Genomic DNA, 15,689 nt, shown 5'->3' with positions numbered 1-15,689 from the left:
CTCCAGTGCCCTAAATCCAGCATTAGGTATGTATGGGTGCTCCAAAAGCAAAGATGGTGCAACCATACTTGGAATACTGTGCTTAACTCTAACTGCTGCACCTTACAAAGGATAGTGTGCAATGAGAAAAGGCTCAGGAAAGGCTGGAGGGAGAGGCGGCTCTGGGTCAGGAGTTGGGAAGCTGTGGCCCTCCAGGTGTGCCTGGCCTCCAGCTCTCAGCAGCCCCATGGCCAATCGTCAGGGATGATGGGAGCTGCCCTGAACCACACCTGGAGGACCCACAGGGTTTACAGCCATGCTCTGGGCAGAGAGACACTTTATTTGAGATGAGCAGCAGCGCTGGCCTTCCACATTCTCCCCCCCCCGCCCCCCACAACTTTGCCTCGGCTCCTCTCTGCCTTCATGTGCCGCTAATGAATATTAATGAGCACAGGAGGGAAAGGAAAAGAGAGAGAGAGAGAGGAGAAAAATTAATCTGCCTGATCCTTCGATGGCTGCAGCAGTAACGATATGAAATCTAATTATTCGTCCCAATATTTCTAAACCCTCCAACTCAGACTGACAGTCTTGGTCGGTTTAGAGCTTATCACTCCAAGGAGCAGAGTGCTCACGGCTTGATAAAACGCACACACATGCACCACACACACAACTCCCCCCCCTCATTTACACACACGCGCACACACTTTTGCTGATGCTGCAAGAAAAGAGACATTCCTAACTTCACAGAGAGAGAGAGAGAGAGAGAGAGAGAGAGAGAGAGAGAGAGAGATCTTGGGGGTGGGAGAGAAGTGTGTCACTGAAGACACATCCACGTGCCTGGGTCTTTTTTCTTTTTTTTTAAAGGGTGTGGGTGGGTGTGATTCTCTCCAATCTGCTGATTCAGCATTTCTGCTCCTGGCTGGCCACAAAGCCATGAAAGGTGCACAGGGGCCATCGTGAATGGCCACGTTGACTGGGTGGAAAGATGCCCAAAGCCTCAGTTCAGTATGGGACACTTCACTGTCTGATAACGGTTTGCTAAAGATGCCCATGCCATCCTCCCCCATCAAACAGTACTCTCCTTTAGATCCCTCCTCTAGAATGTAAACTTAATTTACCATATCATATACTGTATAACATTTTGGCGCAGCTAAATTGAAGATGTCATGAATCAATTGTGCAATGTAAGCAAAATTTTCAAAGGCTTTAGCCCTCTTCCCTATTGAGCTGTGCAGGGGGGCAATGAAGACCATCCCCAGCCCCACCCCTTCTGGCTTCTCAGTGTTCACCAGGTTCACTGACCACATTTGGCCACATGACCCAATGGCACCTGCTATGCACCTCCCTGCTAGGGCGGAACAAACCACAACCCCTGGCTTAGACTCACATCTGAACTGGGGAGAGTGGCTTGTTTTGGTTGCAACGTTTGCAACAAACCAAGATCTGTAGCTAAAAGTTTGCTCTTGGGCTTACTGACCATGCTCTGCTATGAACGAAACAAACCATCATCTCTGGTTTGGACGTGATGCTAAGCCAGGGATTGTGGTTTGTTTCCTCTGCACACTACCAGTGATCAGTGAAATGGGTGCAACTGGCTCTTGCTCAGTAAAACTAGGGAGAAGAGAACTGCAAACAGCTGCATCCATAGGAAACCATGGGCAAACTGGCACCTCTCATCCATTGATTTACATCCTCGAAAGGGAAGCCAGGATAATCAACTGGTTAGAGCAACCCTAGAATGAAGAAAGTTTACTACATTAGGGTCTTTTAAGTTTGGCTGCGGTTGGGGGTGGGGAGGCAAGTACAGTCATACCTCGGTTTACGACCGCAATTCGTTCCGAGAAGCCAGTTGCTCCCCGAGTACATCGTAAATGGAGTGGCTCTTCTGTGTGTGCGCGAAGCGCCGCTAGAGCACTTCTGCGCATGCGTGCACTGCGCAGATCGCTTTTGCGCATCCACGCGCTGCGGAACCCGGATGTAAACACTTCCGGGGCCGCGGCGGTCGCAAACCGACCAGTCGTAATCCGAGGTATGACTGTAAAGGGGGCATGATAGAGGCATATAAGATCCATGGTGTGGAGAAAGAGAGATGTTTTTTCTCTTTTTCTCATAGTACTAGAACTCAAAGATGTCCAACGAAGCTGAGTGTTGGAGGAGTCAAGGCAGACAAAAGGAAAGACATCTTCACACAGTGAGTAAACTTAAGGAATTCTCTCTCGGGAGGTGCAATGATGGCCACCCACTCTCAGGCAGCTATAAAAGAGCATTAAGCAAATTAACAGAGGATAATGATGATTAGCCAGGATGGCTATGTTCTGCTGCCATTGTTGGAGGCAGTAAGTCTGTGTACTACCAGTTGCAGGGGATAGTGGGTGGGGATGGTGCTGTTGAACTAAGTTTCTGCTTGCAGGCTTCCCATTAAAGCATCTGGTTGGCCCCTAGGAGAACGGGCTGCTAGACTAGATGGGCATTTGGCTTCCTACGTCCTTAAATACTTTTATTTATGTAACTTCTTCTTAATCACTTGCTTTATAATTTAGTTCAACGGTTTGTACGTTTGGTATTTTCATTATGGTTCAGGGGTTTGCTTTTGACCGGAAAGTGGCATATAAATCCCAATTTTTCAATAAAATATGCTTAAAAGAGTATTTCTCCTTTGCTGCCCCATATACAGTGGTACCTCTAGTTACAAACTTAATTTGTTCCGGAGGTCCGTTCTTAACCTGAAACTGTTCTTAACTAGAGGCGTGCTTTCGCTAATGGGGCCTCTTGCTGCCACTGCGCCGCCGGCACACGATCTCCGTTCTCATCCTGGGGCAAAGTTCTCAACTCGAGGTAACTCTTCCAGGTTAGCAGAGTTTGTAACCTGAGGCGTTTGCAACTCGAGGTAACACTGTATTTGGAATCGCTACCCAGCACAAAGCCGCCTCTCCCCAGATCCCTCTTGAAAGCCCACGTTTCCTTTGAATATTCAGGGGCTTTGTGCAAGGTTCCCCTTACTATATAATGCAGGTTTTGCAGTATTTGTGCCTTCCTGGTGTTCTGGGCGACAATTCTCGCCAGAGCACCAGGATGGGAACCAGCTTGGCAAAGGCTGCCCTCCTGTAACTCAGCCATTCACCAACTCTATTCACAGCTCTTTGGGGCAAGGAACTCCCCCCCCCCCACCTTCTCCTCTGCAAAGAGGAGGCTTAGGGCCCCTGCAGGCTTATGGCACTATATGCACGGGTGTAAAAAGATGCCTGCATGAACCACGACGGACACATTGGAAGTGGCTCCTTCTGTTGCTCCATTAGCCCTGCCCTGTTGTCACCACTCCCAGGGTCTCGAGAGCGTCCTGGAGTCAAGTAACAAGACTGTCTCTTACAAATAACTCCAGGCGACAAGCTCCCAAAGGTCTGCATCTGTGCCAGCCTGGTTCCCCAAAACAGCCCCCCCTTTATGCCTTTCCCCACAATGCCCCATTGGGAGCATAAAGGGGCTGTGAGAGAGACAGACTGGCAAGCAAGGTGTGGCTTCCTTTCCGGACACTCTCCATGCCAGCCCCTCCGTGGTAAGTGGGTCCGGGCAGGAAGGCAAGGCAGAGAAACCCTCCTTGTTTTCCCCTTAACAAAGAGGTCAGTGTCTCCAATCTGCAGCGGCCCAGATAACCATCGGAAACTGTATCTGAGCAACATCCGCTTGGGACTTTTTTTTTTTATCTGGGGCAGCCGGACCCCTTGCCAAACAAGGGAAGGGAGAACCGTCATGCAGTTAATCATTAACCTCCAGGATGATTCGGCCCTCCCCACAGGAAGGTTGTTGCTGCTTTTTTTGCTCGCTTGCTTTTTTTGAGGCTGGGGAGAGATACTTCATTGTGGCAAAGAGTGCCAGTCTTGCAGGGAGGGGCAAGGTTGCAGCCAATGTGTCCTAATGGCATCTTCCCACATGCCTGGCTTGGGGAAAGGCCATAGCTTTGCATGTAGACGGTCCCAGGTTCAATCCCTGGCAGGCTTGGGAGTGAGACCTCTGCCTGAAAAGCTGGACAGCTGCTGCCAGCCAGAGTTGACAATACTGAGCCATGTGGACCAATGGATTTGACACAGTCTACAGCAGCTTCTTATATGCCTATGGCATTGTAGCCAGAAGCTGGACACAGCACATATTTTTTTCAAAGCTGCATTTGGATGGACCAAGATTAGGGATGGGCTGAGCAGTTAATTCCATCTTGTTTCAGCCTCGCTGCCATGCAGTCATGAGCCTGTCCCATTCTGTCCAGTCCCATGCATCTGGTGTGCACTTTTTAATGTAAACACACTCTCTTCAATGCATTCACCTCAAAACATGCGTTTTATAGGCGCCGTTGACACAACATGCGGATTTTGGTGTGCACTTTTTGCAGACTACGAATGCATGGCAAAATCCACCGTCCAACTGGGAGCTGTGTTATGATCTGCAAGCAGGGTTGGAGCCTTCAGGTCAGGTTGGTCTGTTGCAAAAAGCAGATTCCTCCTGCATTCTTAGTAGGGCCTGGCAGACTCAATTCTGCTGCCCATCAATGGCATGGGAGCGCGAGGAGAGGGCAGCTACATCAGTTCAAAGGTCTATCTAGTTCCAGCAACCCGGATTCCCGCAATGTGCCTCCTGGCTGCCCCCACAAGCAGGGTGCAAAGGCAACACCCCCCACCGCTTCTGTTTTTGTCTCTATTAGGACTCACTGCAGCTGTGATTGTGAGCTGTTTTAAACTGTTTTGAATGCTGCATTTTATATTGCTGTAACCCAACCTGAGGCCTTCTGGCGAAGGGTGGATAATAAATATAATAATCAACATATTGAACATATTTAATCCTGGCACTTTCAAGTTAAGAGGGTCAATCAGCAGATGATGGGAAATGTTTCTCTGCCTGGGACCCTGGAGAGCTGCTGCCAGTCAGAGACAACTATATTGTCTTAGATGAACCAATAGCCTGATGATATAAGGCAGCTTCCTGCTTTCCCTTCCCTAATGGCCATCATAGACGGGATTTTTCATACCAGTTACTGAAGGAAAGATAGAGTTGGGAGACCCATTTTTCCGCGCTTCCCTGACCTCGCCCCCCCCCCCCCGAGAAAAGAGACTGGTAGTCACTTTCGGCCATGGAGAGCAACAACCCTTTCCTCTGTCTTCTGGGTTTAAAAAACAAAACAGAGAAGGGAGGCGATTGAAAATATAAAGAAAAGGAAGAAACTGGGGCGGGGATGAGAGGAGAGGGGGGGCAGGGCTGGGAATCGTCAACACGGCTTGATAAGAGAAGCTGCTGAAATGGGAGCAAAAATATTTAGACAATAAATGAAGTATCAGAAAAAAGCAGCGGCATATCTTTAAGAAATCAATCATCCCGTACCGGTTGTCTGGACATACGGCGCCACAGGAGAGATAGCCGCCAAACTGGCAAGATAAGGGTTAATCAAGGATTTAATTTGGCAAAAAAAAAAGATAAACGGGGAGGCTTGAGCTGAGGGGGGGGGGAAGAGAGGGGAAAAGAGAGAGAGAGAGAAGGGAGAGGAGAGGCCAGGGCTTTCTGTCCCACATCCTTCACAAAGCCCCATAAAAAAGAGTTAGAAGACATCCCCAAAGAGCCACCGCCTCCTCCTCCTTTTCCCACTGGCAGAGATCGGGTCTTGCCCAGGCCAAGGTCCCTTGGGGGGCAGCCTAACTACCTATAGAGCATTGTGGGTGCGCAGAAGTGTGACTTTCAGCATATGCTGAAGATGCACCTCATTGCCCCGACCTTTTGGAACTTAAGGACACTTAAGATGACCCTGTTGGATCAGGCCTAGCTTAAGCATCCAGGTTTCATGGTAGCCAACCAGAAGATTGTGGGAAACCTTCAAGCAGGACCTGAGCACTACTGCACTCTCCCCTCCTGTGGTTTCCAGCAGCTAGTATACATAAACATAGCTGCCTTTGACCAGGTCGGTACAGCATCGCCATCATGGCTAGTAGCCATTGACAGTGTCCACCTCCTCCACTTGAGATGTCTATTTTTAGGACCCACTCTAGTTGTTTGTAATTTGTTTCAAACTGCTTTGAATGTTGTATTTTTACATTGCTGTGACCTGCCCCGGTTCCTTCTGCTGAAGGCAGGTAATAAATCTAACAGCAGCAATGGCAATAATACAGTCAGGGCTCAGACAGAAAAACCCAGAGCTGGGGAACAAGATCCTCTGAAGAAAGTTAGCACCAACCTGCTCCCATTCTGCTCTTCCTGTGGGGGGCAAAGAGAGGGTGGAAGGGGCCGAACTGCTGCTCTTCTCCAGTGCCCAACTCCTCTCTTGTAGGAGGAAGGGTGAATCCTTTGGGTTTCCTACTCCCTTCCCCTTTTCTGAATTCCAAGTCATTTCAGAACTCCCTGAGCCTAGTTATAAATCATGTCCATAGCTGTTTTTTTGGAGGCATGCACATTGCTATATTATTCTTATCATTTGGTCTAAAAGGTTTTGCAATATTTTTATTGGAATCAGACATGTACTTGTTGCACAAAATGAGATACTCATGCACACACACAACCCGCCAAAACAATCTTGATTCTCACGTCCTTCCCCTCTTCTGCCGAAATTTGAGAAGTTTAAGAAGAAAAGGAAGCAGGGCCAAAAGAGGTTGTGAGGATGAGAAACTGGGTTTGTAAGTCGACACAGAACCCAAGAGGAGCACAAATGGAACAAACTAAACAGATAGAAGCCAAATATGCACAAACAACATATTATGATGCCTTCTTCTGCGATAGACTATCAGTCCAGCTACTTTAGGGATGCCTACGCTCACTAGCAGCAGCTTTCCATGGCTTCAGGCTGAGGGGGCTCTTACCCAGCCTCGTAACCTGGGATGCTTACGAAAGAGATGCCTTGTGGAGAACCCCCATTCCCATCACAAAGCTGCAATGCCCAGGGTGCTTTAATCCTTCTTCCCAAGGAACTTTGGAAACTGTGGCTCTGTGGGAGGAAAAGGGGCCACTTAACAACTGCCAGCACCCTTAACATACTACAGTTCGGAGGATGCTTTGGGAGAATCTGTGACTGTTTAAAGTGGTATAAAACTGCTTCAAATGTACGGTGCAGATGGGGCCCAGTTGTTCCAAAGACAGGCCCACTTTAAGATTTATATCCTGACTTCATTGTAAAACTTGCTGTTTTACTTTCAATCCCTTTCCTTAATCATCACTAACGTGGAATTTCCCATTTCCATTATCACCACTGGGAGCTGTCCACAAGGACCCCAATAGAGCCTCCCAATGCAGACACCTGTGTGGAGGGTGGTGGGGCTGCACACATGAACGCAATGGGGGAAGTGCTTACAGCAAACCCCTGCTCTCAGAGAAATGAAGGCCCAAATGAGATGGAGGTGTGGAAGCTGTGGCCCTCCAGATGTTGCTGAACTACAATTCCCACCATGCCCTGGGCCACTTGCCATGTTGGCTGGGGCAGCTGGGAGTTGAAATCCAACAACATCTGGCTAGCCACTTCCAATACAGCAGCTGGCTGTAGGTATTCAGCAGCAAAAGGAAAGCACTCTGCACATCCTCAAAAGCGCTCGTATTATGTTCCAAGCTGAGGCACTGGTGTGGGAAAAAATTGTTCTGGGGTAATTACAGGCTCTGCAATTTGCCATCCATGAAACTGGGATACACATGGGATTATTTTTGGTTGCAATGAGCCTCGCTCCTACTTGACTGACATTGGGCCTCATTTACTACTTTGTTGCCTACTCATTACAGGGCCTAGAGAGATCCCTTTGAAGCTTTTCACAGCCTTGCACGGTTCATTGGCCTCCTGAACAATTTGGGGTCACTTGCGACTTGGCCACCTCCCTGCTCAGCCCAGCTCCAGATCACTAATGAATAAGCGAAGCAGCACCAGTTCCGAGACAGAACGGCAAGACAGCTGGGGAACCAGAAATTAAGCCCAGCAGGCTAAAGGCCTTCCAGCCGGGATTTCAAAAATGTACCACAGGCCTGTGCAGAAAGGAGCTTTTAAGAACCTGATGCTGATGGGATATAGCCCTGCCATGAGCCGCACTAATGAGATTAGCTGCATGGGAGAAGCTGCATCCTGCTGACGGGCACTTTGTGTGTGGTGCTAGAGACAGCATCGTAGCTTGGCCTGTGCTAAAAGGATGCTGCTTGTAAGTGAGAAACAGGAAGAATCAGAAGCATTGCCTTGGGCTGTGGTTATGATGACCACCACTTATTACCTGTAGAAGTGCCTGAAACATGCTGCAAGGTTTGGGCTAGCCCTCCAGATGTCTTGGACTACCATCATCCATGATGACTGGCCATGCTGACTGGGGCTGATAGGATTTGTAGTCCCAAGGCATCTGGAGGGCACCACATTGGCTTAGAATCATAGAATCGTAGAGTTGCAATGTACCCTGAGGATCAAACTCCATGCAATGCAGGAATATAGAGCTGTAAGGATTGAACCTGCAACCTTGGCATTATCAGCACCACACTCTAACCAACTGAGATATCCATTCTTACACCTGTACTGGACAACATACATGGTGTTTTTTTAAAGTCCCAGGAAGTGGAAGGGACTGCCTCTAAAGTGCAGGAAGGTAGTCTGAAATGATAGCCATGCTAGGAATGCTATCTGGTGCAAGCTCAGTCCCAAAGCCAGGATGGTGTAGTGGTCAGAGAGCCAGACTAAGAGTCCATGGAGCTTAGTACTGCCTGCACTGATTGGCAGTGGCACCTGTAGATGCAGACGATTGAACCTGGGACCTCCTGTGTTCAAGGCAGGTGCTCTACAACTGCCCGTCCCAACTCGCAGGGTTTCTGCAAGGATAAAACTGGGGTACCATGGACACTGCCTTAATCCTCCTTGGAGGGAAGGTGGGATAAAAATGATGCCACCCACCAAAGGGCATTGCAGCTGTTTTCTGCAGAGAGGAAAAGAGGAGAGGGGTGCTTGTTTTAATTTCTGCTGACTTACTGACTGCTGTACTTACTGGCTCACTGTTCCCCGGAGAAGCAGGCTCACTGTGGATATTCCCCTGGTACGGACCCCAGGACAATCCCTCAGGTACGTTCTGCCTGGCACGCACTTTGCTCTCGCCCTCTGATGTCATCAGCTCCAGTTCACCTGATGGACAGGAGGAAAAAAAGGGAGATCAGGGAAGCAGAAATCAATGAGATGATATTGTACATAAACGCTCCAAGGAAGTTTCTTGCTAGGTGGGGTGGGCTTCGTCCTTTCTTAAAAACTCAGAAATGGCCAGACTACAAGGTTCCCATAACATCTAACAACCAATGGAGTGGAAGAGAGGGTGCCGTCTGATTGCACACCAGGGTGACAGATGGACCCTCCTTGTTTTGGCAAGGGAATGAGATGAAAATGAGGTTTTCAAATTTCTTGTGACAGCATGGAAGGCCTCGGTGAATGGGCAAAATAACTGAGCAGAGGCTAGGTACTATTTCTTATTCTTTAATGGGGTTCCTACTTCACACTAGCAGTTGAAGCAGAAGCACTTCTTTGGCAAAATTGTTCACATTTCCTGATTAAAAGATAAAGGTTGGGGAAAGATCTTTCTTTAAAGCTCAATATGCTTAATAAGTTGAATTAATTCTACAAACATATTTCCTGTGGTTGTGGGCTGATCATAATAAATTGGAATTATACTATGCACTGCTGCTTTCTGCAGAGTGAAGGTATATATGTCTTAGGGCTGGGCGATGCTGGGTTTTCAACATCATGGTGTATCGCCAGCCAAACAAAGCGGTTTGGCGATATACTGCGATGTTGAAAAAAGCTGCATTGGCCCCTGCCGGCGAGATGACGGGTGAAACTGCCGCAGTTCTCATCGTGGAAACTGAGGCACTTTCACCCCAGCGCCTGGCCCTAGCCTGCTCCTCAGCCGGGTGTGTGTGTGGAAAGGCTCCTGCCCCCAGCTGAGCGAGCCCCAAGGCCACAGGGGACAGGAAATGATATTTGCAAATGTTATGTATTTATTTCATACAATTTATATACTGCTTGATTGTAAAAAAAAACCCATTAAAAATAATAAAACAATATCATATGTAGTAAAGACAAGTAAAACATTCAGGTAAGTAAAAGTAGCAATAAACTAAAAGCACATAGGATTTTATGTATCTGGGCAGACTTGTCTAAAGAAAAATGCTTTTAGTAGATGGCCAAAAGAATACAATGAAGCCTTCGTTGTATCAACAGGCAGGGTAGGGTTGTATCAAAGTGTAGGTGCCACCACACTAAAACCACACTAACAGTGGCAGTTCTACAGATCAAAGATCTAGAAGGGCAAATGCTCTTCTAGAAAATAGTTCCCATAAATTAAAAGTTGCTGAAGAACATAGTATAAGAGGCACCCCCCTTTTTGCAATATAGCATGGCTTCATTTACAAATGATGAAGCTGATGGCTGGGCAGTCTCTCCTGCCTATACAAAGGTGTGGATCTTGTAAGGTTTTACTTTGGTGGGTTTATTGTTTGCATAACAACAACAACAACAACAACAACAACAACAACAACAACAACAATTTATTTGAACCCCGCCCATCCGGCTGGGTTTCCCCAACCACTCTGGGCGGCTTCCAACAAAGTTTAAAATACATTAAAATGTCACACATTAAAAACTTCCCTAAAATTTGTAACCAGCTTCTTCTTCATGCTGGACTTTATGCTGTATATGAGTTCTCTGACTTCTGATATTTTACTTGGTATGTTCTTTCTTTATTTGTTGTAATTAAAAATTTAATAAAAAAACATTTGCATTGATATATGTTACTTATGTGTGGCACAATTGCAGGGTGCCTACAATTGCAAACACCAGAGAAACAAGGACAAAGCACAGCACTAATAATAACTGACACTAATAATTATCAGCACAAACCAAGATGAACAACAATGTGACGATACTATTGTGGATAGGTTTTTTTTTGCATTCCATGTCAAAAGTCTTTATTATTATTATCATTTTTTTTAATTAAATTTGTATACCACCCTACTGCAGGTCTCAGGGCGGTTATAACATAAAAACACAATATAACAACACAAAATACATAACAAAAACAACCCACTAACCCCTCCGCCCCCCCAACACATTTTAAAAGGGCTTTGGATGTCAATCAGCCAAAGGCATGGTTAAAGAGGAACACAAGGGATTTCTCTTTAGCTGCTACTGGCCACCTGGTTTGCAATGGTTTTACTGTGTTCTGCCAACAGATTGCAAATAACATCAGGCAGGGCCCAGCCACCTCTTGCTCTCAAAAGGTCTCCTCCAGAAATGAGCTCTGAGATCTCTAAACGAGGGAGAGTGCAAAAGAAAATACAGTGGTACCTCTACTTACGAATTTAATGCGTTCCAAACGCACATTTGTAAGTAGAAAAAATGTGTAAGTCGAATCCCATAGGAATGCATTGGGAGAAAAAATTCGTAAGTAGAAGTAACCCTATCTAAAAATTCGTAAGTATGAAAAATCCTATCTAAACCGCATCCAAGATGGCGGACGGAGCTCCATTCGTAAGTAGAAACATTCGTAAGTAGAGGTACCACTGTATACCACATCTTCCACTTCCCCAGTACCACAAACTCATGTCCACTGTGCGTAAGGAATCCTTTTATGCTTTTCAAATAAGCTGGAAGAAGAAGAAGAAGAAGAAGAAGAAGAAGAAGAAGAAGAAGAAGAAGAAGAAGAAGAAGAAGAAGAAGAAGAAGAAGAAGAAGAAGAAGAAGAGGAGAGTTTGGATTTGATATCCTGCTTTATCACTACCCTAAGGAGTCTCTGTCCATTGGCTCCTGCCAACCTAGCAGTTCGAAAGCACGTCAAAGTGCAAGTAGATAAATAGGTACCGCTCCAAACGGGAAGGTAAACAGTGTTTCCGTGTGCTGCTCTGGTTCACCAGAAGTGGCTTTGTCATGCTGGCCACATGACCTGGAAGCTGTACACCGGCTCCCTTGGCCAATAGAGCGAGATGAGCGCCACAACCCCAGAGTCGGTCACGACTGCACCTAATGGTCAGGGGTCCCTTTACCTTTAAGGAGTCTCACAGCGGCTAACATTCTCCTTTCCCTTCCTCCCCCACAACAAACACTCTGTGAGGTGAGTGGGGCTGAGAGACTTCAGAGAAGTGTGACTAGCCCAAGGTCACCCAGCAGCTGCATGTGGAGGAGCAGAGACACTAACCTGGTTCCCCAGATTATGAGTCTAGAGTCTATCGCTCTTAACCACTACACCACACTGGCTCACAAGCTGGAGGAGAATATGAGCACATATAGGATCATTGACCGCTATATCACTGCTGCCAATGACCTACTGAACAAGAACCAGAGCAGCTCTTCTTCCAGATATTCACCTGTCCCTCGCCTGTTGCTTCTGAGAATTTCCCCCCATCTTCGACCTGTGGCCTTCTACTGTGATTAGCTGCCCACATTCTGAAGCCAGAGCTTTCAATGAACAGGTTTGCTTTCGCCTCAGTTCAAAGGTGGAATTGGTGCTTCAGCTAAATATGGGGTCCCCCCTGTGAAAGTTGCACCTCAACAGCCTGCTTAAGGCAAGATTTTCAGGTTGCTCTGGCAGCATCAAGCAACTGTTGGGTGTATCCTAAAGGGTTTTTAACAAAATATTGACCGTGTGTTTCCCACAAAAGTAACAGGTCCTGGGCAAGTCACCCTTTACCTCCTCAACGACCTGCCTGTTTCGTGAGTGGCATCTCTGTCCACTTGGGTATCCAGGGTGTGCGGCCCAGTAAGCCAGCTATTTAACTCTTCAGGGTAAATAGCTGATTTAATAGGAACTTGAGACAATGACAGACCATAGGGTCCCTCTACTTTATCTACACTGACTGGCAGCAACAACTCTCCAGGGTTTCAGGCAAGGAGTCTGTGCCAGCTCTACCTGAGATGCCAGCGATTTCACTTGGGACCTTCTAAATTGAAAGCAAATACTCTTCAGTTGAACCACAGACCCTTCCTTCGTGCAGGCAATCCTACTTAACTTTTCTAGAACGTCAACATTATGGCATATTAGTTTAATTTCCATCACTCTACTCTGCCTGATGAGCTTTTGAGTTACACAAAATCCATCAATGTGCTTTTAACAACAACAACAACAACAATGGTTAAAGGTAAGAGATCGTGTTTGCAGCAATGACAAATCCACATTATGACTCTGGGCCACCTTTGTAAGATGACTCAGAAAGCACTGGATTTTTCCTATCTGGGCATCTTGGGGGGGGGGGGAATTCAGTTCAGTTTGCATTAAAGGGTGAAACTACCAGGTTTGCAATTTTCAAAACAACACAAGAACCGAAGCACAGCCATCTTTCAAAATTTGCTCTTCTCCATATATTGCAGTGCAGTTCTCCAGCCAAGCAAAGTGTAGAAAAATGCATGTGCTAGAGTAGAGCATTATAAATCTGCCTGAATCAGTAAATAAAATATTCCAAAATGCATTATATTAGGCAAAATTGCTTTGCAAAAATGTGTGCATGTTAAGCAAAAACGCAAAGAAGAAATTACACTAAAATACTGATGAATTTTTATGAGGACCTTTAGAAACTGCAAAGTGCTGCAGAAATGTGGAGGACTGAACTTAAGATGGGAAGAAACAGGGAACTGAAAGAAACCAAAATGGACAGATCCAACCCTTCCTGGCATCACATCAGCCCACTGTGGCCCCTCTCTGGTTACTTTGCAAGGAGCTGCAACACAGGGGACGGATCAAAGCTTGCTGGCATCCCTCCATCAAAAAGGGAGCCTCTTATTTTGCTTCATTAGGACCCTTGGTTGAGACGGCTTTGAGCTGTAATGGCCTTGATGGTCCGATAAGCCTCTCGGTTTAATGGGTTAGATAACATGTAAATCGGCTGGGAAGACCAGCCTAAAATGTTTTAGCTGCACCTTCATCTTTCAGCAGACAGATAAGATGGCAGCTAAGCAATACTCAGATGGATGTTAAACGGAGACTCCCAGCAGTCCCCCTTTGTACATCTGAAAGTGGAGAAAGGGGTAGGCATTGCATTTCTCCCTCTTTCCCTCCCTCCCCAAAGCCCTGCAGTCGAGGTGTTCCGAGGGAGCGACGGACAGAGGCGCAGGAGGGAGGCTTGGCGAGGGTCCAGATCCAACTCCTTGCGTGGGAAACAAGGCCTTGGAATCAGACTGCTCGTTCCACCAAAACACATCAAAGGCACTGGGGTGGACAGGGAGGCAAAGGTCCCCGTGTGCTAAAGCTTATCAGGGCAGAGGTGAGATGAAGGGAGGGGAGACCATGGCTGGAGAGTTTCTGTGCTCAGAACAGCTTCAGGAAAATCCCCAAGGTGGCCTTGTGCACATGAGGAGTGGGAGGATTCAACCTGTACAAGAGCCCTGCTGGCTCTGATCAAACACTGATCTAAGGCCCCATTCACAACATACATTTAATGTGCTATTGCACCACTTTAAACAGCCATAGAATTTTAGGAGCTGTAGTTTTTCATGGGTGCTGAGAGTTGTCAAATGGCCACTATTCCCTACAATTCCCAGAGTTCTCTGTGAAGAGGGATTGACTGTTAAACCACTCTGGGAATTGAAGCTCAGTGAGGGGAATGGGGGTCCCCTAACGATGCTCGGCACCTTTAACAAACTACAGCACGCATAATTATTTGGGGGAATCAATGACCGTTTATAAGTGGTATCATAGAGATAAACTGCATGGTGAGAATGTGGCCCAAGCACAGCATCCTGTTTTGGGCAGCAGCCAATCAGATGCCTCCGGAAAGCCCACAAGTAGGGCATGAAAGCAACAGCACTTTCTCTTGCTCTCTATCAGCTGGTATCCCATGGCATACAGCCTTTGATGCTGAAGGCAACATACATAGCCATTATGGCCATTTTTGTATCTAACAGCAGCCAGTCAGATGCCTCCAGGAGACCCAGAAGAAAGGGGTGAAGCCAACTCCTCACTCCTGTTCTTTAGCCATGGCAACTGATCCCCAGACCCAACAACCTTACACATGGGAAGACAACATGTGCAAGAGCAGAGACATCCTGTGCACAGTGACAGGCCACTGGGGAGCTGCAGTCTGTGGAGTGCTCCTTTAAATTATTTTCTGTGCACTTTGGCAACATCTTTCTGAGACTAAACCTCATTTACATTTCTGTCCCAAGAAAGAGCACACTAACAGGAAACCCTGCCCTTGATCTTGCCTCCATTCTGGAGGCTTCTCACAGACTGTGCAATTCCCAGCATTTTTTAAAGGTGTGCCTCTGCCGGTCCAGTCAAGTTCTGCTGATATGGTAATAATGCAGCCTTCACCTGTCCACTACAACTCCCAACAGCCATGGCTGTTTTCTCCAGGATATTGGGTAGGAGACCATTCCCAGCCACAGCTGGAGAAGCCAGGGATTGAAACAGGGACCTTCTGCATGCAAAGCAGATGTTCTGCCACTGAGCTATGGCCGCTCCCTTAAAGCAGGACAGCCTCTACTGAAATGCATCGCACCCGTCTGGGAAGAAGCGAGGGGGTGAAATCCCGTTTCTGATCAGTTAGCCCTCCGCAAAAAGGTTCCTAGGGAATCTCAAGGAGAGCCGCAGCCAAGGGAGCAGTAATGAGCAAGTTCTGTCCAGCTTAGCAAACAAACCTGTTTTGTGCCCAACTGCCACCCTTCCTCCTGCCCCCTTTCCTCCTCTTCCAGCTTCTTGCTGGCTAATCAGTTGCGTTTGGGTCAGGCGACCATGTCTCCAAGATAAGAGCCTTTG

The 15,689-nt window shown here is 47.2% G+C and overlaps 1 protein-coding gene across 4 annotated transcripts in view; it reads right to left on the bottom strand.

Annotated features, from left to right (window-relative positions):
- The window catches only part of ZFPM1 (zinc finger protein, FOG family member 1), a 117,440-nt gene that overhangs the window by 17,040 nt on the left and 84,711 nt on the right, over window positions 1-15,689 (bottom strand). For all 4 annotated transcript variants that reach the window (XM_035117130.2, XM_060276035.1, XM_060276036.1 and 1 more), the window contains one exon: window positions 8,946-9,079. In XM_035117130.2, coding sequence (XP_034973021.2) covers window positions 8,946-9,079 — 134 coding nt within the window. The remainder of the gene's footprint in view (window positions 1-8,945; window positions 9,080-15,689) is intronic.

The sequence above is a fragment of the Zootoca vivipara genome, chromosome 6, assembly GCF_963506605.1.
Source record: "Zootoca vivipara chromosome 6, rZooViv1.1, whole genome shotgun sequence".
NCBI classification, from domain to species: Eukaryota; Metazoa; Chordata; class Lepidosauria; order Squamata; family Lacertidae; genus Zootoca; species Zootoca vivipara.
This window is presented reverse-complemented; position numbering and strand designations above follow the sequence as displayed.